At 37.3% G+C, this 27895-nt stretch overlaps 1 protein-coding gene across 2 annotated transcripts; it reads left to right on the top strand.

Moving 5' to 3' along the window:
• Positions 1-2540: 2540 nt before the first annotated feature.
• Positions 2541-25452, top strand: Mlf1 (myeloid leukemia factor 1). Of its 2 annotated transcripts, none has more exons than XM_060378406.1 (7): positions 2541-2758; positions 13060-13207; positions 17349-17432; positions 18611-18739; positions 20073-20232; positions 23212-23350; positions 25168-25452. In XM_060378406.1, exons 1-7 carry the CDS (start codon positions 2559-2561, stop codon positions 25271-25273), a joined length of 966 nt encoding a protein of 321 aa, XP_060234389.1. In that variant the 5' UTR covers positions 2541-2558; the 3' UTR covers positions 25274-25452. The 2 variants fall into 2 exon arrangements, with proteins under 2 accessions (XP_060234389.1, XP_021482229.1); XM_021626554.2 differs by having other exon boundaries at positions 2572-2758; positions 25164-25452.
• Positions 25453-27895: the final 2443 nt, after the last annotated feature.

Genomic DNA, 27895 nt, shown 5'->3' on the forward strand with positions numbered 1-27895 from the left:
ACACAAATGTAATAGTTTGTGAGTCCTTTAAACTTTACAGGGAGACAAAGTAGGATGGTAGAGATAATGTAAGCTTTGGAGCAAGACAAATCTCAGTTTAAAATGAGCCACCAGTTCTCTGGGCATCACTGTTTTCATGTATAATAAAAGATAAGCATCTTAGTACACATGGTATGGGGAGATTTAACTGAGAAAATTATTTGAAAGAACTTAGGACAATGTTTGGAACACAAGAAATAAATGGAGGCTGAAAAGATGTCTCATTAGTTAAGAGTACTGACTGTTCTTCCAAAGGACCTGGGTTCAATTCTCAGCACCCACATGGCAGGACACAAGTGTCTGTAACCCCAGCTGTAGGAGATCTGACACCCTCATACAGATATACATGAAGTCAAAACACCAATGCACATAAAGATAAACACATTTTATTAAAAAAAAGAAATAAGTAAGAACTATTATCCTAATAAAGAAAACATTATTCTATTCTCTGAAGGAGAGCTTCAAGTCATATGAAGGGAACTACCCATTATAGGTATCAGGCACCTTTGTACTGGTCTCAGAAAGTTCAAGAGGATTTATATTTGCTTCCTGTAACATTTTGCTCAAATACATACTCTCAGTAAAGACTATATGGTATCCCCTATTTACAACTGCACACTCCATTCCCCCTTTTCGACTTTTCACTTAGCACTTACTACCTTTCAACGTGTAACTTGCCCTCACACAGCATAGGTTACAGGAGGGCTTCACAAATGAGTTATCATAGTTGTGTTTACAGCCAATTTCAAGGTCCTCCCTCTCAGCTGGCTTCACATATCCATTGCTTCCTTACTGGGGTGTTCATTCTCTTCTAGCCCCTCCTCTTCTTTTGTTTCCATTAAAATTGATGTCATGGGCTTTTGGGCTCCAATTCGTTTTTTTTCTACCACATTTTTAAAAGGCATTAAAATGGAGTGTCTAAACTGCTTCTATATGTTCTGGGTGACCCTCCACCAGCCTGTCCCTTACACCAACGGATTCATGTGTGTTTTAACAGTATGGTTCTGAGAAAATTTCCATGCAACAAGATGAAACTTTTTCTCACAATTTTCTTTATTCTTGCCTCGATGCAAAAGTCTTTTTCATATTGTTGTCTGTCATACTACCGACTGTATTCATTTCATGTTGGGTTTTTTGAATGATCTCTTCAGTGTTTACTTCGTGCTAAACAGAAACTAATTCCTGGTTTGTACAGAACATTTCGCTATGGAATTAGCTTACAAGTTCCCTGACCCATACATGCTCTCTATGTCCCGTGCCGAGGCCAGAGGAAGATTAAAATAGCCTATTTGTTTCCTGGAAGGGCCGTGTCATTGAGGCCATGCCTCAAGCCAACAATCTCAGGGAAGCATGACTGCCAAAGAAACCTGGTGAAATGGGGGAGGAGTAAAGGTTTATAGGATTCAATTTCCAATTCCAAAAATAACCTTGAGCACTCCTGACACTTCCAAATCAGGTCCTGCACAGTCCTTTCCAGTGGCCGCATGCTGCGTCTCTCCCACAGGGCCCCTGAGGAGACATGGACACCCCTACCTCCCCAAGGAAACTCCTCAGAGAGTGTGGGAACAAGTGAATTGAGGGTGTGTGTGTGCAAGATGCCTTTTCACCCCTTCCTTCTCATTATCCCCCTTCTTTGTCTTTTTCTTCTTTCCTCTCGGTCTCCAGTTCTTGGAAGGGCCTACACAGTACTCTACAAACGTCAATAACTGAGTAACTTTCACCTTGCCCCTTCCCCCACCATACCACATCCCAGTCTCACCAGTCCTCTCTCTTTGTTTTTCCCCCAGTACTCTACCTTGAAGATCACTTAAAATGTTTGGGCTTATCATTAAAGTATCATACCGTTTTAAAATGAAAACCAGTTTTCTTGTTATAAATAGAAGGCACCTTTATACTATAATGGAAAGAATAGAAATAGACTTTTAGATAGATATGGCTGCTTGCTTCAGATCTTGTGCCCAAATCTTGCTGGTTAGGATTGTTGGGAAGGTGTTAAAGATTCGTTGGCTTCAACATGAGATCTGATCTTTGAAATGGATATGAAGAGGAACAAAAGGAGGGCAATTTCTTTTTTCTTTTATTTATTTATTCTTTTGTTTGTTTGCTCCTATATCAACCTGTTGTTTATGGATTGTGAGACTCTGCTTTGAGTTTTGGAATCACGGAAACTTGTTTTGTTTATGAAACCTGATAGGCTTCATCATGTTTCCTTCAAGAAGTGAATACCCTACTTGATAATTGTACTCAAAACCTTTTTTTTTTTTTTCATTGTTTGACCAGCTGTCAGAGAATTGTCGGGATTAAGGGCGATTTGGTCAAGGACATAAAGAACTAGTCTAATGTTCTGGTCCCCTCAGCTCCAAGACCAAGCTGTCTCTCAGGACCCTCACTGAAAGGTTGTCTCATGGGCCTCTAGACCAACTTCTTGCCTCCTGTGTGTTTACCGCGGTTGCCATAGCAGCGGCTAACGTCCACCCCTTCTCCCGCCTCACCCTCGTGACGTCACAGAGCCACAGCCAATGGGAAAGCAGCCAGGCGTCAGGCCCCGCCTTAGTCGCAGGCGCGGCTTTTGCCGCGGCCAGACGCGCGAAGCGAGCGGTGGAGCAGGCCGGTGGCGGCGCGGCCAGCTGCGCCCATTTCCACCCGCGCCAGCCGCCAGCTGCAGAGTCACGATGTTCCGCATGCTGAGCAGCAGCTTTGAGGATGACCCCTTCTTCGCGTGAGTGTCCCCGCCGCGCTCGCCAGGCCCGGCAGGTTGTGGGGGGACGCCCGGCGGGAGGCGTGCAGAAGTGGGGGTGCGAGGTGGCCGAGGGGAAAAGGGGCTGAGGAGAGGTGGGCGTGAGGAAAGGTGGCCGAGGAGGAATGGGGTGAGGAGAGGTGGGCGTGAGGAGAAGTGGCTGTGGGGAGAATAGAGGACGTGAGAAGTGGGGACAGGAGCTGAAGGGATTTGGGGGTCATTAGGTGAAGCGATCAAGATATGGGGCGTGAGAGACTTTGCAGGGTATACGGCAAGGAGAAGTGGAGGGCACGTGAGAGGGTGAGCCGAGGAGGGGTGGGAGAAGGGGTGTGAGCAGGCTTTAGGGACCTGAGCAGAGTTTGCTGGTGGGGGTGAGGACTAGGATCCTGAGCTCCAGGCTGCTGGCGATTTGGAGAGACTGAACGGGTGTGCACACTGTCCGCGCGCGCGTTTGGGGGTGGGGGGTCTCGAATCTGAAGCCCTCCTGTGCAGCAGCAGGGCTTAGCCAGTGACCATAACTGCCATCTTGGTGGAACTTCTAGTGAGAATTAGTCACTTTAATTTCAGATAGGGCCGGGGAGTGCTTTACAGGGTGACAGTTCCTGGAGAAACAGGTGGGAAGGTTTTTTTTTTATTCCTTATTCTGTTTTGCTTGAGACAGATCTCCCTAGACCTTACTGGCCTGGAACTCGGTGTAGACCAGGCTGTCCTCGGACTCAGAGAAATCCACCTGCCTTCTCCTCCTGATTTCTGCGATTAAAGGGGTCTGCTAGCAAAACCTAAAAAAAAAAACAAAAGCCTATAAAGCAAGTTTCCATAGAGTGAAGGCTGTCACCTTGACAGCGCTGCCACGTAGGAGAGTTGTGAGGCCTGCTTCCAAGTGATTGGACAGTTGCCATGCGACACAGTTTGTTTTCTTTGCCTGCTTCATCAACAGAGCTGGCCTTGTTTGAGAAGGGACTTCTCGTTTTATCAACGAAAAAAAATGGGGCAGGGACAAAGAAATGGTGTGCGATGAACACCTTAGGCGACTTGGTCCGCAGTGACATTCAGGAATAGGTTTCACTATTATCTAGTTTTCGGTATTTGAGCTTATAGTTATAGCAAAAATGAGTAATGACTTAATTAAATGTAACTTGATATGTAATTAATATCTTTATTTTAAAAAAAGTCTAGCAGTTGTAATTTAAACTGTTGGATGACCCTCTGAGCAAAGGCAGGGAACCCAAGATTTGAGGTCAAAAATAGTAACAGATCACAAACAGGCATACATATTAAAAAGCACCCTTCCTCTATGCTTAGCATGGAAAAGACCATCAGTCACACTCTTGAACACTTTTTTAACCACTGTCAGATCGAAGCAATCATTATAAAAAATATAAGGCAAATTGTAGTAAATGACTATAATACTGATTCATGCTTATAGTTTATTCTCTATAACCATTATACATAGAGTAAACAAACACATCTGGGGATAAAGAAGTTAAATTTTATATTTTAGGTAATCTGTCCTTTGGCCCACCCTTCTTATTCCAGTCCTAACAAAATGAGTATTCATTATTTAATATAAGTTAAAACATTCATTAAGGTGACAAACATACTTGACTATCTACTGACATTGGGAATGTAAAAGGGAAGTAGAACACACTGAGCATGCTCAACGTTTTTATATATTGTACCCGATGCTGGGTTTGTACCTCCTGGTAATTGGTTTCTTTAATGGTTAGTTTAACTTAAAAAATATTCAGTAAACATTGCTTAAGAGTGATCTAGTATCCTTAATGATTCATCAAGCAGTTTATGCATAGAATTTTATACTTGCTGATAGTAATTACTATTTTCATTAATTGCCATTGTTGATGTTGGAATTGCCTAGGCTATTACTCCTTTAAATTTTTTTCCTTTTTAAAATAAACTTTATTATAAAAAAGACAAGTAAATAAAACATATGCCAAAATTAACTAGACCCATGGATCTTACAGATAACACTGAAGTATGGGATGATTACAAAAACAGCCTTCTGGTAAAGGTTTTGGGGAAATGTCCCAAAGCATACATAAACTGAAAACGACCTAAAAGATGAGAAAAGGAAAAGAAAATTCTATCCAGAGCTGAAGCTTCTTATGCTCCTTGCAAAGCAGCCAAAGCTGTTAGAAGAATCAATAGTCTTTCTAGCTAAGAATGAAGGACAGAGCTCAGCACAACTATAGTCACTGAAAAGGGGAACTGGGGAGAACTACATAGGGAGAACCAGACAGCTTTCCTGTGGATAAATTCTGTACAAATCTGTATTAGGATTAACCACCTGTGCATTAATCAGACTCAGCAGCTTACTGAAGAGGATGCAAGAATTGAGGAAGATTTAATCTTCCATTTAAGACCCAGAATTTGAATTCTAAGGCAATCACATTAATTACCTCCTTAGGAAAAATTCACCATTCCTGAAGAATATAACAAAATTCAGAACCTCTATAACATAGTAGTCATATTCTATACATTGAGTTCACAATTAATTAACAAAAAAATAGGACTCATTCTCTATATAAAAGACTTAACCGGAAGTTAATGGGAAAAAATTTTAAAGCAGGTATAATTTTGCCCCACATGTGAAGGAAAATACGATTGAAATGAAGGAAAATCTATATCAACAAATGAAGTGAAATTTTATATGTAATATATCTATCATATATAAATAAATGTATGTTGTGTGTATTTATTATATATCTGATAGAAATTCTAGAACTGAAAATTATATTTGAAAGAAAAAAATTGACTGGGTAGTTTTAGTAGCAGAATGGAGATAACAGCACAGTCATTAAAATTGCATAAAGACAGAGAATCAAGTGTGGTAGTGAATGCTTTTAATCAAGTCACTCTGGAGGTAGAGGCCTACATGCTCCAGGCCAGCCAGGACTACATAGTGAGACCCTATATATAAGAGAGAGACATGAAGAGAAAAAGAGAGGTATAAAGAGAAAAGTCTCCCCTTGAATTAAAACAAGAAATAATTATAATTCAGCCTTAGAGCAGAGATAATGTTGGCATTGGGCTGTATATTTCTGTGGGTGTTGATGCTTTAGTTTTTGTTTTTGTTATAATTCCGTTCTTTAATAAAGAATTCACTTAATCATTTATAAACATGTCAGCATACACCAGTGGCAGTTTAATATCAATCTCTGTTTACAGCATTCAATCTTCTGGAGCCATTTTATGCAGACTTGGCAGAAATTGATGGGTTTTTGTGAAATTAAATAATGCTATTTTAGAACATGTCTGTTGTGGGCAGAATAATGGTTCCTATAAAGATAACCATATTCTAATTCCCAGAATTCATGAATATGTTATTCTTGCTGGTCAGAAGTTCCATAGGCATCTTATGCCTGTTTCAGCTGCCCTCTAGTTTAAGATATGATCCTTGAAATGTGTGTTAATTATCTATTGCTGCAGTAGCTTATGGAATTTAAAATATATCACATCTTCTGTTGATGAAGAAGCTTAGTTGAGTAGTTTTAAATCAAACCTCGGGAGGCTACGGTCAAGTTTATTGAACCTGAGGTATTGTCTAAATGAGCATCCATTTTCAAAATCATTTCCATGGCTGTTACCCAGCTTAGAAAATGTGCTTCTAAAAAAAAAAAAAAAAATGTGCTTCTAAGTTCCCTCATGTAGACTTTTCCAAGCCTTCCCAGCTATTGTGCATTAGAAAGCACCTAAGACAAAATTCATAGTCTTTGAAAGATGTGAATTTGAATATGACATCCTATTATTTCATTACACCAATTTATTTTTTTTTAAATGTCCAGAATTTCATCTCATGTGAGGGCAGAAGAGGTTACTTGATGGCATACCAGGGATACAGCACCACTGAATACCATTGGAATGGTTGTCAATCACACATTTAAACAAGCGAATCCCATTGTATACTACCATCAAATTATATTTCTAATATAATTAAGTTTTAAACAGAGATGAAAGAAAAGACAAGGAAATTGTTGTAGACTAAACTCAACAAGGTCATAATGGGCATGAAACCTGAACACCTGGAATGGGAGTGTAGCACAGTTGGGAACATGCTTACATGAAACCCTGGATTTGATACCCAACACCACATCGTGTCAGATGCCCATAATCCTAACTCTCTGGATGTAGAGGTAGGGAGATCAAGAAGTTCAAGGCCATTCTCAACTATATTGTGATTTCAAGGCCAGCCAGCCTCAGCTGCATGAGACCCATCTCAAAACAAATTGAAGATAAAAATATAGACCTCAACCTTGAAATAACAAAGACTTATAGCTATGTAGTTGATATTTTAAGATGAAAAAACAAAGGGTTTTAAATATATATATATTATATATTATATATATAAAGAACTCTTTAACAATCAACAACAAAAGACAAACATTTTTAAATGTGATAAATATTTGTGTACTCATTTTGATCACTTATAAATGACAAATAGAAATTAAAGTCACAATGACATAATACTGCTATTGAAATAATTTAAATTGAAAAAACTAACAACAAATTTCAGGAAGAATACAGTACTAAAAGAGCTCCTAGCACACAACTTTAATAAAGTTAACATGCTCTTACTATACAGTTGAGCAGCTGTACTTAGATTTACTCAGAAGAAATGAAACTTTATGTGCACAAAGCCTAGTACCTGAATAATTGTAGCAGCCTTATTTATAAAGACAAAAACCTAGAAATAGTTTTGTGATTATATTATGATATAATGATACACACGCACACACACACAGACACATATATAACTAAATCTAGCATTAGTTAACATTTGTTGAATAGAGCAGCAGGGATAAATTACAAAAGCATTATTCTAAGAGAAGTTAATGTAAAAGATGACAGACACTATATTGTTGCATTATATGAGATTCTGAAAAAGACAAAACTATACTGATAAAGCCTGTGATGGTTGACTTGATTGCCACCTTGACTTCATTTAGAAGTGCCTCATTAGTAAAGCACACGTTTGATGTCTGTGAGAAGTTTCTGAAGAGAGTTACCTGAGGTGAAAGACCCACTGTGGATATGATTAGCACTATCACAACAGGCTGGAGGCCCAGATAGAGTACAAGAGAGAAGAAAGAGAGCTCACGGAAAGGATATCCTCCTTCCTTGCTAACCACTTTGATGTGAGCAGCTCTCCTGCATTTTGCCCTTCTCTGCTGTGGTAGACTGGAACCTTAGAAGTTATGATCAGAATGAATCCTTTAAGTTTTTTCTGTGAGGTATTTCATCACAGTTTATTAATGGGGTAAGTAGAACTTGGGGAGATGATTTTCTGAAAAGGCTCAAAACAACTTTTGGGGTAATAAAATTGTTGTATATCATAATTGTTCTTAGACTATACATAATTGTTCTTAAACTGAGTGTAAGTTATTCCCAAACAAAGCTGCATTAAACAAAGCAAAAAACATGTATGTACACCAAATGCAAATCCAGTTAAGCATTTGCTAATCCTAAAGCAATCACATTGGAAGCAGTTGAGCTTTTTAGAAATTCTTTGAGGGAGAAGAGGGTGGTAGAAAAAAAAATGCAGACATGGTTTGCTATAATCTTTTGGGGAATAAGCTATAGGAAGTTAACATACAGGTATGAGAAGGGATGGGTGACTGACAAAAAAAATTATAGTTTTAATAGTAAAGTATAATAAGAAAATTAACAGCAGAACAAGAGAAAACTCAGGGTGTACCTAGAAGGATTATCTGTTAGGGGTACAATCTCCATCTGGGAGACCAGGAAGGAATGATTCAGTCAAGGCTGGAAACAGCAAGCAGTCGAGAAACCATAATCAGACTACTTTAATCCAGGTCTCTCCAGTTCACTTCCATTCCTACTCTATTTAATGCCCAGCGCAAGTTTAACTGTTTACATTTTCTCATTTTTCTTTTCTTCTTTCTGTTCTTTTTTCTTTTTCTTTTTTTTTTTTGTTCTATTCCAGTTTCTTGAATGAGTTCCAAGAGAATACAAACAGCTTCATGAAATGAGGTTAATATGAGATATGAAGATAGAATTCAGTAAATTCAATTTGAAATGTTGGAGGTGAAATATTCACTGAGTCAAATATAAAGCTCAGTGAAAAGCTTTGTCAATAGAATGGGTCAAGGGGAGGAGGGATTAGAGCTTTAAGACTAGGTAAATTGGAACATTCAGTTACAAGAAAAAATTAATAAGAAAATAGACAGAATATATAAGAATATAAGGTTTAGTGGAGGCTCGGTGCTGTGACTCAACGCCTATAATCCCAGGACTTGGGGAGGGAGAGGCAAGAGGATCTTTGAGTTCGAGACCAGCCTGGTCTACACAATTAGTCCAGGACAGCCAAGGCTACACAGAGAAACCCTGTCTTAAAAACAAAAACAAACAAACAAACAAAAAATCTAGGGGACACCATGAACAGGTCAAACCTATGAATCATGGATATAGAACAGTTCATGTTAAAAGCATGAAAAGATTTCTTTGTTTCTTTTGTTGTTGTTTCTTAAGACAGGGTTTCTCTGTGTAACAGAGCCCTGGCTGTCCTGGACTCATTTCATAGACCAGGTTGTAAAAAACATTTTTAGTAAAATCAGAATTGAAAATTCCCCAGTTCTAGGGAAAGAAATGTTTATCTAGGAACAGGAGGTATTTAGGTTTTTCAACCCAGTGAGACCAGAAAAAAAACAAAAAAACAAAAAGCAAAAACCTCCTCATACCAAGAAATTACAAAATTAAATATGGAGAGTAAAGAAAGTATACTCAAAGTTATAAAAAAGAAACACTAGTCATATATAAAGACAGTCTTATCAGAATAAAAACAGATTTCCCAAGAAAAACTCTTAAGAGCCAGGCAAGCTTGGAATGATGTAATTAAAGCTCTGAAAGATAAATCAGTCCATGTAACTATAGCCAACAAAACTATGTCATAATGGAAAGAGAAAGAAAGCTTTCCATAATATAAGGAATTGATGAAGACCAAGCCAACTCTTTAGATACTTAAATCATTCAGACTGAGGAGAAAGATGAACATTCACAAGTCTATAGGAAAGGATAACTGTGCTGAAACAATAGTTAAATAAATTAGGTATAAGAAAATATTAAGCCTGACAAAATTAACAAATACATGCCTTTCAGTATTAATGGTCAGTATTAAAGACAGATCAACACTTTGTAATCTTTCTACTCATTGCCTTCAAGAAATGCTCTGAACCATCAAAGACCGAGAGATCCTAACATATAGCTGCAGAATATATATTTCTTAGCAACCCATGGACCCTTCTTTAAAAGAGATTTTATAATAGGACATGAATCAAGTCCTAGCAAATACAGGAAAATGGAACAGTTATTTTGTCTCTGGCCACAATGGAATAAAAATAGAAACCCACGGAAGAGAAACTGTAGTACATATACAAACTCAGGAAGATTGAACACAGACTGTTGAATGATTAATGGATCATTGAAGAACTCAAGAGGGGAATTTTAAGAATCCTATAACCAAAAGAATATGAAAACACTACATACCAGTACATATTAGTTGCAAAGAAAGCTACAAGAGGGTAGTTTATAGTTACAAATGCTTACATTAAAGAAATAGGTCTCAGATAGCTTAATGATACACTATATGACCTTGGAAAAACAAAAACAATCTAAACCTAAAATTAGTGGATAGAAAAATACCATGGCAGAAATTAATAAAGTAAAAATGAAAAAAAAATTAAAGAAACATTGAGTTCTTAAAAAAAAAAAAAAAAAAAGGTTTTGCCTGAGACACTGAGGATAGAGAGCCAAGCAAGTGGTAACCAGCCACATGGCAGAACTTAGAATAGGATATACGAGATATAAGTTAGGAGCAAGTCAGGGAGCATGCCTAGGTATATTGGTGTAGGCTTTTGTAAATATATATATAAAAAAATAAAGATTAACAAACCCTCAGCCAAACTAACCAATGAAAATGGGAGACACAAATTAATGAAATTAGTGATGAAAAAACATCACAACAGATAACAATGAAATTCTGAAGAAAGTTAGGCTGTACCTCAAAGAATCATTTCTGCTGAATTAGAAAGTCACATAAAATGGATTAATTTATTGATGCAGATGACCTATAAAACCAAGGTGAAATAAATAATTTAAATAGATCTATAACAAGTACTGAGATTGAAGCAGTAATAAAAAAAAAATCTTCACACTAAAAGCCAGAATCTGGAAACAACCTAGATGTCAGCCAACCAAGGAATGGATAAAGAAATTGTGGTACATTTACACAATGGAATACTATTCAGCAATTAAAAACAAGGAAATCGTGAATTTTGCAGGCAAATGGATGGAACTAGAAACGATCATTCTGAGTGAGGTAACCCAGAAGCAGAAAGACACACATGATATATACTCACTTATAAGTGGATATTAGCCATATAATAAAGGATAAAAATTCTAAAATCTATAGTCCTAAAGAAGATAAACAATGAGGACCCAAGGAAAGAGGCTTAGTCCTCTCTCAGAAGGGCAGACAGCATAGACATCAGAAGTAGAAGACAGGAAACAAGACAGGAGCCTAGCACAGAGGGCCTCTTTAAGACTCCCTGCTCAGATGTAACCCATAGGCAGCTCAGTCTTCATGGGGGTTTCCTAGTAAGGGGAGCAAGGGCAGTCACTGGCATGAACTTGGTTGCCTGCTCTTTGATCAACTCCTGGCAAGGTGGACTTACTAAGCCACAGAGAAAGAGGATCCAGATAGTCCTGATGAGACCTGATAGGCTAGGGTCAGATAGTAGGAGAGGAGGACCTCTCCCCTATCAGTGGACTAGGGGAGGGACTGAGGGGAGGAAAGGTAGGATGGGTGGTACCATGAGGACATGAGGGAGGGGCCACAGCCAGGATACATAGTGAATAAATGGTAATAAGCAATAATGCACACACACAAAAAAATAAAATACTTTGGAGGGGCTGGAGAGATGGCTCAGTGGTTAAGAGCACTGTGCACTCTTCTGAAGGACCCGGGTTCAATTCCCAGTACCCACATGGCAGCTCACAACTGTCTTTAATGCCAATTCCAAGGGATCTGACACCTTCATACTAATGCACATAACATAAAATAAAAATTAATTAAAATTAAAAAAAAATACTTAGGAATAAACCTAAGAAAGGGAATGACCTTTACAATGAAAACCTCAAAACAGTAAAGAAACTAAGGAAGTCATTAGAAGACCTCCCATGTGAATATAGAGGTAAGTTAATATTGGGGAAATGGCTATATCATCAGGAATAATCTACAGGGTTAGTATTGTCTGCTTTAATATTCCAGTACTACACTGGGGTGTGGTGGTTTAATTCCAGGACTCCGGAGGCAGAGGCAGATGGATTCAGTTTGAGTCCAGCCTGTTCTACAGAGTGAGTTCCAAGACTGCTAGGGCTACAAAGAGAAGAAACCCTTTCTCAAAAATAAAATAAAAAATAAAATAAAATAAAAATAAAAAATGAAAAATAAAACAAAAAAGGCTTAGAAAGATTATCATTGGCTTTGACTATACAGATATAGTCTGTACTTTTATGGTGTTCATAAACATAACTATGGTTCTCAATGCTTGTATTCTATGATATACTCTCAATCAGGAAAGTTAAAAATAAGCAGTGTTCTTTTTATGTTAAGATTTCTGGGGTTGGGGATTCAGGAGCCTGCAGAAGCCGGAAGAAGGTGTTGGATACCCTAGAGCTACAGTGAGAAGCAGTTGTGAGTCTTCTGGGGGTACTGGGAACCAAACCCTGGCCCTCTGGAAGAACAGCAAGCACTCTTAATCACTGAGCTATCTAACTTTCCAGCCTAAACCGGTACGATTGTATTTTAGGAGTGCTCTTTTCCAGACTTATTTGTGCACATTCAATTTAAAAAGACAATATTTATAGGTTTTTGGTGCCCATATTTAGCATGGAATATTCTTCTATAGAGTTATATTGTAAATGTCCGAAAGTGGTCTTACCTGTTATTTTCAGTTTTCCTCACCTTAAACTATTTGTGATATGGTAATGTGTATTCACCAAATGTATACAACATAAAGTATATTTTATTAGTGTAATAAATATAGTAGATAGCAAATAGGATAGGATTTCATTCATATTTATAATTATATTTATAAATACTAGGTCTTTTATCAAATAATCCTCTTCCCCTAAATTGTAATATTTTGTCTCCTTAATTATATTAGCGCCTGAGTTTCTTTGTAGTAGTTATGTGCTAGCTTTCTTAAATTAACATTTAATTTTCCATTTTTCTGTGGTTTCAACAGTGATTCTTTTCTTGCACACCGAGAAAGTATGCGCCACATGATGAGAAGTTTCTCTGAACCTTTTGGAAGAGACTTGCTCAGTATCTCTGATAGTAGAGGAAGAATCCATAATCATAGAGAACATGGTGGTGATGAAGATTCCTTAATGGTAAGTTAAAGACAAGTAGCAAGAAAGCTTTGTAGGAACATGACAAAAATGCTATAAAAATTAAATACTGATAGGGTATGGCTAATACTTCTATCAAGGAGGTATTTATTATATAAAAAGGGAGGCATTTTGCAAAGGTAAAAATGAATTGTTAATGGTATAGAATTGCACTGTGTTCCTAAAACTTTTAGGATCATATGATTATACAATTACTAGCAATTGTTTCTTGTATATATCTTTCCTAATAACTTCCCCCATGTGTTAAAAAAACCCACAAGAACTCCTGGTACCATATATTTAAAATGTTTAAATAGCTACAAAATAAATAAGTGAAGTGGGAAGATAATTCTGAATAAAGAGAAAGTACAAAACGAGCATTTAAATGAAAATCTAAAATCATTGGCCCCTTGCTTTCATGTGTAGTTGGGCAGCTATAACAAATTTCTTTAGGCTGAATAGCTTTTAGAGATCATTTATTTCTCAAAGTTCCATGGGCTGAGAAATTTGCCACATTTGATTATGCTAGGAACCAAACTCAGGGCCCTTGTGTATGTTGTGTAGGTAATCACTCTACCAACTGAACTACGCCTCTTACTCTGGTTTGTGTTTTCCTTATGGGGACATTTTTGAGCCTAATTGCTTATTTTGTAATAATTATTATCTAAAGCTAGATAAGTTATCTGGACATGGTGGCACAAACTAGTAGTCCCATCACTTTAGAGATGGACACAGGAAATAGCAGTTCAAGTTTTTCTTTAGCTAACATAATAAGTCCATCCTCAGCTACCTAAGTCTCCATCTGAGCTTGCTTAGTTTTATGTCAACACAGGCTAGAATTTTCAATTGGGAAAATGCCTCCAGAAGATCCAGCTGTAATGCATTTTCTTAATGATTGATAGGAGGGCGCCCAGCCCATTGTAGGCGGTGGTGTTATTCCTTAGCTGGTGGTCCTAGGCTATAGAAGAAAGCAGACTGAGCAAGCCATGAAGAGCAAGCCAGTCAGCAGCACCCCTCCACTGCCTCTGTATTATCTCCTGCCTTCAGGTTCCTGCCCTGTTTGAGTTCTTGTCCTGATTTCCATTGATGATGAACATTGATTTGGAAGCTTACACCAAATAAACCATTTTCTTCCCGAGTAGTAACCGTAACACAAACAAACAAACATCATAAAAGCTGGATAATATAATATTTAACCTTGCTAGTTCCCTTATAACTCAGGATACAACCTGTGGACTAGGTGACATGCCAGAGGGAATCTAATCTATTCTTTAAATACAAAGAAATAAAAATAAGAGTTGTATTGGTACATCCAACATGTTTCTGGTCTAAACACACACAATTTTATAATTACCTTGTCTATAGTAATACTATAGTATAAGTGGCAGAACTTTGTATGTGTATATATGCATATTCTCGTTTAAAGCCCCAGGATCTTGCTATGTGTTCAGGATGGCATGGAATTCCCTCTGTGGTACAGTCTGGCTTTGGAACTGCAGTTCTTTCTGCCACAGCCTCCCACCTGAATGCTGAGATTTGGAGCATGTACACGATGCCCAACTTACAATAATCCACTTTAACTCACAAAAATCAAATTTTCTTACAGTACTCGAAGCCTCTAAGTAGTTGATATTTTCTTAACTTAAAACATATAATTGCATTTATTCATTTGAGGGAGGCTCAGAGGACATCTCATGGAAGTCATTTCTTTCCTTCCATTGTATGGGTCCTGGAGACCAAACTCAAGTCATCAGGCTTTTTTATACACCTAAAATCTTTAATTTTTTATATGTTAAAAGTGTAATTTATGAGCTACTTAACTTTTGTTTATCATAGACGTGTGTATACATTAAAATATATATTTTAAAAATACCTCTATTACCCTTTCTGAAACATAATTTTTTCATTCTCTGAACTTACCTTTAAGAAGCATAAATTTTATATATATAGCTACTTATTTGGTAATGATAATACGATTAAATTTTTTGTTTTAATTGGTTATGGCAGGAGTAGTGGATCTTTAGAAAATGGAATAGCAACAGAAAACACTTTATTCCTTTCATTAATAAGTTTTGAAATGTTTGCCTTAGTCTATAGCAAAGGCCTTTTCTTTCAGTTGATTTACTAAAATAATGATATGTTCAGTAGTACTGTGGCTTCTATATTATCTGGCCAGGCAGATGCTACAATGCATAATAAACAGATAATTTAAAAATTACACATTGAACACTTTTTTATTAAACAGCTCTGTAATTATGGTACTTCTGAGCGACATTGTCAGGCAGTGCACTTTTATATTTTAGCTATGCCTATATAATATATGCAAACAAAATATATTATTTTTTTTAGACAACAAGTTCTTCTCTTGTACCTTTTGGAAGGTTTGGTGGAATGGTTCGTGTCATGAGACAAATTATTTTTGCTGTGTTTTTTAACAGATGCTTTTATTAACTAAAGCAGAGTGAGTTTGCATGCATCTCTCTAACTTTCATACTAGCTTTTAAGTTTGTGTTGGAAATCTGTTACATGTTTTAAGTTTATTCGAGTGCTTAGACGTGGGTTTTCTCAAGTAGCTACAGAGTTGTTAGGGTCAGAGCCTGGGCCTGCTAGCGCTAATAAGCCAGGCTTGCCCAGTGAGCATCAGTACACCCTTAAACAGACAAGTAATAGTGAGAAGCTGAAAAAGAGGTGTGTTCGATGTTGCCACATTGGGAAGAGCTAAGCAGTCCAGAGAAAGACCTTCCCAAGTCTGTCTTCAGGGTCCTTTCGTGGGATTTTGATGTAAATGAGGGAAGATGTGTGTAGATGTGGGCAGCCCTAGTCAAAGTGGTCCCATCATCATTGCCGCCCCACTCTGTCCTGCAAAGTAATCTGACATTGTCACAGTCGTATGACTTCTCTTCTGGGAGACAAATTCCCCACTGGCCAGTACCAGGTTTGAACCTTTGCATTTTCACACTGTAAAATTCCTGAGGAAAATCTAGTTTCTTGAGGCTTATTTCAGCAATTTAACAGCCAAAGAGAGGTGCATTAATACTTTTTTTTTAAGAATATTTTCATTTCTACCAATCAAAATTTTCTCTAGAAATGGAAAAATAGAGTTTGAGGGAACATTACTTAATTTTCAAAGAGAGGCTTCCATTGTGTGTGGAAGCTGGACTTCCACATGCCTGGGAAGACTCTCCACCAGGTGACAACATACACTAAGGAAACTCAGATTGACTGCTTTCTCTCCAGCTTTGCAGCCAAGGACACCTTGGTTTTTCTAAACAAACATGGTGACTTCCATCTGCCTTACTAGTTTCTAACACTGAATAGCAGTCCAAGGATTAGAACACACATAGTTTAGAATATTTGTATTTATATTCTCATGAAAAGCTTCTTTTCATTTTTTTTTTACACTGAATTTGAGATACTGGTGACTCTGAAGTTTGAGATGTAATATTTGTCCTTCCTGAGAAACTAGTGACAGAAAAAAAGCAGTCTATCTCAAAGATAGTAAAATTATGAGCAAGTTTGCACTGTGGTAGCGCACAGAGTACAGAAACCCACAATTCAAAACTTTTGAGTGTAATGGGTGAAGATCAGTCAGAGGTGACTTTTTATAAGGTATGTGTCTATGTGTGGGGGTTTTGTACACATGAATGCAGTACTCATTGGGGCAAAATAGTGGGTGTCAGATACTTGAGAGGTGTAGTTAGAGTTACAGGCAATCGCAAGCTGCTTGACTGCTGGAAGTTAAACTCAGGTCCTATGACATCTGAGCCACCCACCTCTCCCCAGAGAAAATGAGCTGTAAGGATGAGTAAGAAAATAAGAGAAGCTTGGAGGAGAAAGGAGCTGAAAAATGATATGTGTGTATATTTATAAGTGTATTCACAAATGTGTGTGTATACTATATGTACATAGGTTATAATTTTTGTATGTATACATGTAGTGCTATAATTCTCTAATAATGTTGGCTATTTGAGATTTTGCATAGGCCTCCTTTTTTTCTTTAACAAATAGTTCTAAAATTATTTTTGCCTAGTTGATTACTGCATGATTATCTCACAGTAAATTGGGATCTTTTTCAACTGCTTTGGGAAGATTTATTTGCTTTTTTGGTGTTGCAATTATTGATATACCTCCTACTATCCTGTAGCATGCAGACGTCAACCCTTTCCAGTCAGTGGATCGGATGATGTGTAATATGCGAAACGGCATACAAGACTTACAAAGAAACTTTGTAAGTACTAAAAATAAATTGATAAGAACATTATTTTCAATTATTGGTATCCTATACTGTATTGATCTCTACACATCGTTAACCATTGCTAAAATAGCGAAAAAAGTGTTTTACATGCCTGAAACAAACATTTAAATGATTATATTTCATCAGTGTATTATAATGTTAGCTTGTTGATATTCTCTATCTTATTCAATAAAAACTTAAAATTATATCTCACTTATTCTACAGCCTACAAGTCTGAAAAGTTATTAGTTGACTTATACAATTTAAAAAGTCCAACCTCAAAATATTTTTGAGTATTATAAATGAACATTTTCTATAAATTTGCATATTTTATTATTGCCTATTTACTTCAGAAGTTGCATGCATGTTAGCAACTAAGTTTTAATATTAAAAATTCTCTGAAAACAGAAATGGTTTGGATGCTAGATTAAATCCATACACGCTAAGTATTTTAAATAAACACTAGTACACCTATTCCACTGCTTAAAATAGTAGCATCAAAACAAGTAACTTGGAGGTGCAGCCTTGCCAGGCCACAGAGAAAGATGATGCAGGCAGCCCTGTTGAGACTTGATAGGCTAGGGTCAGATAGAAGGGGAGGAGATCCTCCCCTATCAGTGGAATAAGGAAGAGGCACAGGGGTAGAAGAGGGAGGGTGGATGGGACTGGGAGGAGACAAGGGAGGGGCCTACAGCCAGGATACAAAGTGAATGAATTGTAACTAACTAATTTTAAAAAACCATGTAACTTGGTTTGATCTGAAGGTGACCTATGTCTGTCATTCCAATATCTAATTTTAATTCTGTGGGTCATTTAAGAATGCCAAAAATCTTGGACATTAGCAATGACTTTTGGAATGTATCAATCTGGTACCAAAGAAAGTATGAAAGTTCCTGTTACATACCTAATTCACTTGACCTTGGTTGGCAAGGCTATACAAGAGATAGCCTCTGCCTACGAGACTCCAGCATCTTTATTTCAATCTAAGTCATGCAGGCTCAGAGATTGTCCCAATCACTTGTTATTCTTTATATAAGAAATAGAAATTAGCACCAAAAATGAAAGTAAATTAGGATACCAGGTTCCATTTGGATCAAGTATGTATCTAATATTGTTACTTCTTGGCATTCATTCTTCAATTTAACTAGAATCTTACTTGTTTTTGTCTCTAGGGTCACCTTTCAATGGATCCAAATGGTCATTCATTTTGTTCTTCCTCTGTTATGACCTATTCCAAAGTAGGAGATGAACCACCAAAGGTTTTCCAGGCTGCAACTCAGACCCGCAGAGCACCTGGAGGAGTAAGTTTTCATACTGTTTTTAGACCAGGTCTAGCTGTGTAACCCCAGCTAGTCTTGCTTTGCAGGCCTGCCTCGGTCTCGCAAGTCTGGCATTGCTGGTATGAACTACCGTGCCTGGCACTGAGTATTTTTTAAGCATTCTTAATGCTTTATTGAGTCATAGAAACAGTATATTGTCTAACAGTGGCAGGGATGGGAGGGAGGCACGATGATAAGGCATGCATCACTGTGGAAACCATGACATCCAGTTGCGGTTACTTAGTGAATTTTTTTTTCACCACCCATGAAGGTGACCTTCACGCAAATATCTATTGATCCTTATTAAGTGTAGACATTGATAAGCTAGAAGCTATTATTTCATAAAATGAATGTCTTCTTATAGTTTATATGTGAAGCTAATTAGTAAACTAATAAAATATTTTGAAGTGTTCAAAAAGGATGTATAAGAAACTTATATTCCTGCCACAAAGATTACTCAAATCAGCATTTTTCTCTGTTTTTTTTTAAGATAATTCTTTTTATTTTTTGAGCATAAGGGTAACAGATACAAATTTTCTAATGTGTTCCTCTAGATCACTTTCTTCTGTCACTTTCTCAGGAGACAACCATTTTCTTATTTCTGGAGCTTATCATGCTCGTGCATCTTAATCTATTATATAAAAATACAACATAAAATACAACAGATGACTTTATAGGTTTCTAAGCTTTATACAAATAGTCATTATTGTACATGTTCTCTGCAACTTGCCACACTCAGCAGCGTGTTCCAGAAATGTATTCAAGTTGTATGTGTAACCCATGTATCTTTATTTTTTTATTTTAATTTGTGTTCTTTTGTTTGTTTTGAAAGAGGGTCTTACTAGCCCTGGCTGGCCTGGAACTCAGAGGGCTCCACCTGCCTCTGCCTCCCAAGTGCACCACCACACCCAGTTTTTTATTTCTTTCCTTTTCAATTACTGTGTACTACCCAGAATATAAACATAACAAAATTTTATCCATGATTTCTTGTATAAGAATCTAAATATAGTATTTCTGGGTTTTAGGGTATACATACCCCTCACCTTTAAAATTACCAAGTTACTAACCCATAGTGATGAAAATTCTTGGCTTCTACAAACTGTGATATGAAAATTTCTATTTCTCCATTGTCTTATATGTTACAAAAGATTTTAGATTAACAGAATGAATGTACAGTAATTCATTTTCAATTCTGATGTGTGAACATATCCATGAGTAGTATCTTTAGCAAATTCACTGTCATTTAACTTGGTAAACATAGTGAAGTCTTAAATTACACTAAGTATAATTATGGGCTTTTTCTGTATTTTTAAAGATAAAAGAAACCAGAAGAGCAATGAGAGATTCTGACAGTGGACTAGAAAAAATGTCTGTTGGTCATCATATCCATGACCGAGCTCATGTCATTAAAAAGTCAAAGAACAACAAGACTGGAGATGAAGAGGTCAATCAAGAGTTCATCAATATGAATGAAAGTAAGTTATCACACTGAAAAAAATTCTCAAAAATTGAAATAGGAACTGCATTTCTATAACTTGATGCATTTTTATTTTTATTAAGATAGCTTATAAAGAATGTATAGGAAATTATTGTCAAAGTAATACAATTGTGATTCTGTTATCTAATAGATACATTTTTACAATAACAAAATTTTTACAATAACTTTTGTTAATGTGAAGTATCACTCAGTTTTTTGATAAAATAAGATTTTAAGGTTTTTTTTAGTAATATTATCAATGAGCAAAATGAGTTTAAATATTTTTATTGTCAAGAATCATACTTGAAAAGTTTAAAGGAACAAGTAAAAATCAATCATAACTTCAATCCCAAAATACCACTCAAGTTTTGATGAATTTCTTTTTAATAGCTTTCTGCATGTATAAACATTTTTTTCAACTTCATTATTTTGCTGTTTTGTTCATACTATGCTCAGTCTAGCCCACCATAATAACCGCAAAAGCCTATTATTTTCAAAAGTATCAAGTGATTACTTAAAAGTTTCGTTTTAAATAGATCATAACTTCTGCATTTTATATCGATAATTTTAATTTCTAATATATATAAGACTAAGCAAATATTTGTTCTCTGGGTTTTATATTTATTCTTCAATGCATTTAAGCTCTTCTAGTGTCTAACTTTTCTTATTTTAAATTATATTAAAATTTCTAACATTATTAATTGACAAGGTATTCATTTTGGCTAAAAATATCAATAATCGAGCTTTTATGTTTTAATTAGAATTAAATTATTGAAATATCACTATATTTATCCCATTTTCAGAAAAAGCTTCAATGTTTTATCATAATAAAGAGCCTAAATTAATGTACCATTTCAGAAAAATTACTTGAATTAGATAAAAATTGCTCTTATAGGTACTTACTATCACTAAACCTAACAATTCAACTTTAGCCCCCAGGGTGCTACACGGTAGGAAGAGAGAACCTATCTGAGCAGTTGTCCTCAGCCTCCACAGTGAAAAGTGCACATGCCAAAACCATGCCCACACACAAAATAATAGAAATAATGATTATAATACACAGCTTTTAAAGTGTTTTTATGCCGTAGGAGGAAAGCCAAATAACTTGAGCTTTCTTTAATTATAATCATTGTGATCTTTTTAAAAGGTGTGCTGAGTTGCCTTGAGAGATGGTTAGTCATTAAGAGCATGTACTGTTCTTATAGAGGACCTAGTTCAATTGCCACCGTCAGGATGCAGGGAGCAGAGGATGCCCTAAATGAGTGAAGTTGTAAATGAACGTATATCATTGATGTGGGCACAGCCATGATGAGGAACCAAGCCTCAGACCCATGAGAAATTGGTAAAGGCTTTCCCCATCTGAGTCAGCCTAGGAATTGGCAGAGCCTCCTTCTTCTAGTCCAAGTATGAATATTTGCAGAGGATTAATCAGTGTACACAAAAACTAGCAACTTCAACTTCCTCTTCCTGGATGTTTTTACAGCTTTGGAATACTTGTCTGCAGAGACCTGTGGAAACCAGCCAACCCCTCCCACTGCACTGCTCAGTGAAAGCAGCGAGATTGGGGTTGTTTTTTAGGGGTAGCTGGTGCCACTCCAACAGAGTGCTTTAACCCTCCCTGACCCTAGCTTTTCTGTATGTGTGTCATGTCTTTATTTCCTTGCAGGCTCCAGTCAGGGTTCCAGGGCCAGCCTGTGTGGTATGCATCATCAGGTGCTCACAAGTACCTGTAACTACAGCTCCAGAGATATGCCTCTGTCCTCCAAGGGCACCAGCACAAATACCTATAACTTAAGAAGTAAATGATATATACATACATGTTTGTGTAGATGTACACTGAGTATTTTGTAATGATCAACATGCTGGAAAATTACGCTATTTTTCTATAGGCATCTAAAAGGCATCTGTTTCTATGGGAGTCAGTGTGCCTACTTCATGACATTGAAAGTTGGTAATGTTGGGAAACTGACAACAAACTTAAGTCGTTAGGAACATGAAATGCTGAATAAAAATTCAAGCCACTTACAGAAGCTTTTCTGTAAAGTATAGACAGGATAGACATCAGAAGTAGGAGAAGACAAGAAACAGGACAGAGCCTTTCACAGAGAACCTCTGAAAGACTCTACCTACCCACCAGGGTATAGAAGGAGATACTGAGACTCAAAGCCAAACTTTGGGCAGAGTGCCAGAATCCTTATGGAAGAAGAGGGAGATAGAAAGACCTGGATGGGACAGGAGCTCCATAAAGAAAGCAACAGAGCCAGAAATCCTGGGCCCAGGGGGCCCTGCAGAGACCAATACTCCAACCAAGGACTTTGCATGAGAGGACCTAGACCCTCTGTTCAAAGGAATCCCATGGCTGCTCAATTTCCAAGTGGGTTCCCTAGTAAGGGAGGCAGGGGCTGTCTCTAACATGAACTCAGTGGCTGGTTCTTTGATCCCCTCCCTCTGAGGGGTGCAGCCTTGCCAGGCCACAGAGGAATATGATGCAGCCAGTCCTGATGAGACCTTGATAGGCTAGGGTTAGATAGAAGGGGAAGAGGACCTCTCCTATCAGTGGACTAGGGAAAGGGCATAGGGGAAGAAGTGGGACTGGGAGAAGATGATGAAGGGGGCTGCAGCAGGGAGACAAAGTGAATAAATTGAAATAAATAAATTTTTAAAAAAAAAATGCAAGCTACTGAAGGAATGTCCAAGAGCATAAGAGAATGTTATGGTCGTTGTGAGGTGATTCATGAGGAAATGTCATAAATGAGTATACCATAATCATCCAGTTCATGTAGATAATAGGACAATCTAGAAGGTAAGTGGAAAATCATACTGTCAGTAAACAGGTAATGATTAGGAGAAAATTCAGAAGGAAACACAGAAGTTTCTGCCTCTGTTGTAAGGTTTGGCTACAAGAAGTGTGTGATGACCTAAGGCAATATCAGTAGAAACCTAAGTGCTTGTTCCCTTATTTTGATCTTTAATATAGATGATGCTCATGCTTTTGATGATGAGTGGCAAAATGAAGTGTTGAAATACAGGCCTAATGGATGCTCATACAATCTAGAAAATAATAGAATGAAAAGCATGGGCCAAGACAATCCAGTATCACGGGAACGCAAAAGGAGGTAAAAGTTACTTCTAAAAGCAGTGCTGTTAAAGATTTTAAAGTCATGTAACTTGGGTTGCGGAGATAAAGCTGTTTCCACATAATCATGTTTAATCCTCAAAATCTATGTTGACAAAAGAAGGTAGCCTGACATAGTAGCATGCAACTGTAATACCAATACCGAGGAGGAGGGGACGGTCCCTGAGTCTCGCTGCCCAACCGGCCCAGCTTATCTTGTGAGTTAGAGCCTAAACAATGACAGCCAACATTTTTATGACCTATGTAAATGCACACACATGAACATGAACCTACCACACATAAGTACGCTCACCCACATACACAAACACGAGTTATGTAACTTCTTATCAAATTCTTAAGAATATTCAAGTTGTATCTACAGTATCATTTATGAAAAAGTAACTTTATACTGAATCTAAGTAGCCCTTATAAATAAAAAATTGTTTCTGAAAACCAACAAATATATTTTGGAACTGTGATTAATCATAAAAAAAATGACAAGAATCCTAAGGAAGTTTTACATACTGTGATGTCTACTGTAAAACAATTCCTAATGTGGATGTTCAACGTCATCCACATTGCATAGGTTTAAGGTGTTTATATAGACAGTATAAAGGTAAAGGTTTTATATTTAGAAAACTTAACTTCCTTACCAAGACAAAGTTCAGCATTTAGTTATAAATTAATTTTAAATACGTTCGCAATATATAATAGTATCATATAAGTATTTAATGCAATGTGGTATGTAGATAAATTTTACACAAACTTTCATTTTTCTTGAAATTGCTTTTGGCATAACTGGAAAATTTTTGGTGAAACCACGAATTAAAATTTAGAGTGCTTTTATACATTTAGTACATAGCCTGAAGTTAATTCAAGTTTTGGGGAGAAACTTCAAGTTTCTTGAAACAGAAATCCATTTTAGGCTCTGAGAGAGTACAGGATTGGAGGTGGCCTTAGGGAACCAGCTCTGGACAAATGGACCTCAAGTAAATCAGAAGCTTTGTGCAGGATTCTGCATGCTGTCGTACTGTCTTTGAAGTTCTTGTTTAGGAATTTAGAGCCTGACTATTTTCTGTGAAATGGCTTAAAATTTTGCCTCTATCTTTTTGGAAATATTTGTCTCACCTTGAAAACATTAACATTGTGGTGTCTAACATTGCTAAGTTTAAACAAAATCTAGGCCCCAGTTAGAGAAAACATGTTCATTTCAAATGTTCTGTAAACCTACGACCCTAGCAGCTGCATTTTTTCTTAGTTGTTCTGTCCAGTAGAATTTGCAGAAGTGAATTTCCACATGATAAATTATGCTGGCCAACATATTAATTATTAGATATGTGTGACTATTGAATCTCTTTGACACTTGGGTGGCACAACTCAGGAGCTGAATTAAGTGTAAATTTCACTAGTGGCTATCTTTTTTTTTATTTTTTTAACACCATTTAAGCTGCAAGTGATTCAGTACAGCTTAGGTAAAATAACTCTACTTTCTTTTCAGTTTTTTGAGACAGGGATTCTCTATGTAGCCTTGGCTGTCCTCAACTGGCTTTGTAGACCAGGCTGGCCTTGAACTCACAGAGATCTGCCTGCCTCTGCCTCCCCTAAGGCTGGGATTAAAGACTTGTGCCACCCCGTCCAGGTAGCTCTTACTATCTTATCTGTTCAATAAAATAGTTGTCTAGAGTTATTAAGGAACTTTAAATTAACTTTAATTATTAATTTAAAATTTTAAATGGCTTTTAACTTACTTGCATTGACTTATAGCCCACTGAGTATTTTTAAATGGTATTAATAGTTATATGTATATTTCTTAGAGAGAAAATTCATCGAAATTCAGCCATTGAAAGTGGAAGAAGACCAAACATTTTTGCGGACAAACTCAATGTCAAAGGATCACCTGCGAAAATCAACAAAAAATAAATAGCTGTGCATTTCATTTGTTTAGTTGGTTGTTTTAACAAAGAAAGTCATGGTGCTAGATAATATACAAAAGACCAAGCTCCTGTTGTTAAATCAATACTATCCTTTTCTTCTGGATCTGAATGTTCTTGTGGGTTTAACTTTACATCGTTCATACTTTAGGAATAAAAATTTGATGTTCAACAATGTCATTAAATTGGTAAACATTCTATATAAAACTCTTATATAATACAAACTTTAAAATAAACATGATGATTTTGCTTTCTCAATTATTTTTATATTGACTATATTATATAAAATAAAACTAACTAAAAATAATATATATTTTAATAATAGGTATTATGTACAGTGTACATAAAAGTAAGATATTAAAACAACATGCATTGTATCTGCTATCATCACAGGTAGAGTGATGTAAACCAAACTAGTTTTCCCCAAATTCTATAATGTGCTATATAATTAGCTAGCTTAAAACCTGAAAATAATAGAATATATCAGTGATCCAGGTATGGTAGTTCACACCTCTGATCCAAAAATCCCAGAGTGAGGCAGGAGAACTCTGAGTTTGAGGTCCTGAGCTATGAGAGACCATATCTCAAAAATATATTATACACACACACACATACACTATTCATATTTTATAAGAAGTTATTAACTTTGAAAAAGAACAAGAATAATTTTTAAGAAAATATTTTAAAGTGCTAATGTTCATGAAGTTTGTTATAATTTCTTCAGTCTAGGTTTGTTCCATATCAAATTCATACAATTTATCATTATTTAAATATACTTTCTCCTCTCCTTTCTGTTCTTAGTCTGTCAGTTCACATCAAAAGTGGCTGTATTGTCCTGTACTGTGGCCTGGTAAGGCTGCACCCCCCCCCCAGAGGGAGGTGATCAAAGAGCAGGCCAATCAGATTATGTCAGAGGCAGAACAGAAAGGAGAGGAGAACCTCCCCTATTAGTGGACTTGGGGAGTGGCATGCAAGCAGAGGGAGGAGGGAGGGTGGGATTGGGATGGGAGGAGGGAGGGGCTTATAGGGGGATGCAGAATGAATAAAGTGTAATTGATGAAAAATTTAAGAAAAAAAGGGAAAAAAATAATTTAAGAACCTTAAATGACTTTCAAAATTGGAGGAAAACATGGAGTTAGTCAATTGGCATGGAGCACGTCTCGCCCCTGGGGGCAATGGTCTCCTGAACCTACTCAGACCTCGGACACCACCACTGCTAGTTCTAGAACTGACGCAGGATGTTCCAACGAGGGGTTAAGGCTTCTCATAATATTTCCTATAAGCCCACACCTGTTTGTCTATATCCCCCATTTTTATTCATTATTAGCCAGATAGAGCCAAGTAATTGTGGTAATGATACTCGCTTTTTTTTAAACCCCAATGCTAGTAAAGTTAGGTATGCCCTGGTTACTCGCATGCCTCACTGGGTGCCTATGCCCATTGATGCCCCTCACGCTATGACTCTCTTCAGACAGAAAAGGGATCTTGGAACTACAGCCACCATTGTTACTACCATCTCATTGACGGCTGTTGGAGCTACCACCAGGGCATTAGCCATGAGTCATACTGGGCAGACTGCTCAGACCCTGAATAATCATTTAGCCAATGTAGCTCATGCCTTAGTTGTACATAAAGGAATTAATGCTCAACTAAAAGGAAGCTTGATGGTGTTCAATCAGAGGATTGACCTCTTGCAGGAGCAAATTGATACCCTATGGCAAATCGCTCAACCTGGCTGTCAATGAAAGTATGCTGGACTTTGTGTCACTAGCATACAACATGAGAATTTTTCCTGCGCTGCAAATCTGTCTAAACAATTGTCGAGCTATATTTTAGGTAATTGGACTGGAGAATTCGATACTACGATGGAGCAGCTGAGAGTGGCCATTGTCACAGTAAATTCTACCGGAGTGGACGCAGGACTAGCCACAGGATTATCAACATGGATTGCTGCAGCCATGAATCATCTGAAGGAATGGGCGGGCATGGGAGTGTTAGCAGGCCTTCTGGTGTTGGTCTCCTTGGTTTGCCTGTGGTATATATGCAAGATTAGAGTCTCACAACAGTGTGATGCAGCCATGATCATTCAGGCCTTTACAGCCATTGAAGCAAGACATTCTCCCCAAGCATGGTTGGATACCATAAAAAGCTAAAATGATACGCTCAGGATGCGAGGCTAAGCACTGCACTCAGGGTCAGCCGCTTTGGACCCAGAGAAGAGCATGTCTGATTGCATGCGGGTTGATGCCCCAGGTCCCGCCTCTGAGAAAAAGGTATCGGACGGGTCCGATGCTCTTTGGGTGGATGACACCTAAATGAACATCTGTACAAAGTCCCAATTTATTTCTAATATCAGAGATCAGACCTCTACTCTTGCCTGATGCGTCTAAAACAAAAAGGGGGAACTGTAGAGAGCTGCAGAATGCTATGCCTTAAAGATGGAGCTGGTTTCCGCCCTCCACCTTCCCGATGGTGAGTGCTCTCTGTCAGGAACAACTCCACATTTGGCTAAGGCCGAGGATCTGGCTTGCTTCCATGTATGTGGACCTATCTGCATTGCCCCCGTGGCACGCCTGGGTTGGCTACCCAGAGGCTATTTAAGCTGTGGGCTGGCT

The sequence above is a fragment of the Meriones unguiculatus genome, chromosome 2 (assembly GCF_030254825.1).
Source record: "Meriones unguiculatus strain TT.TT164.6M chromosome 2, Bangor_MerUng_6.1, whole genome shotgun sequence".
In the NCBI taxonomy this organism is placed as follows: Eukaryota; Metazoa; Chordata; class Mammalia; order Rodentia; family Muridae; genus Meriones; species Meriones unguiculatus.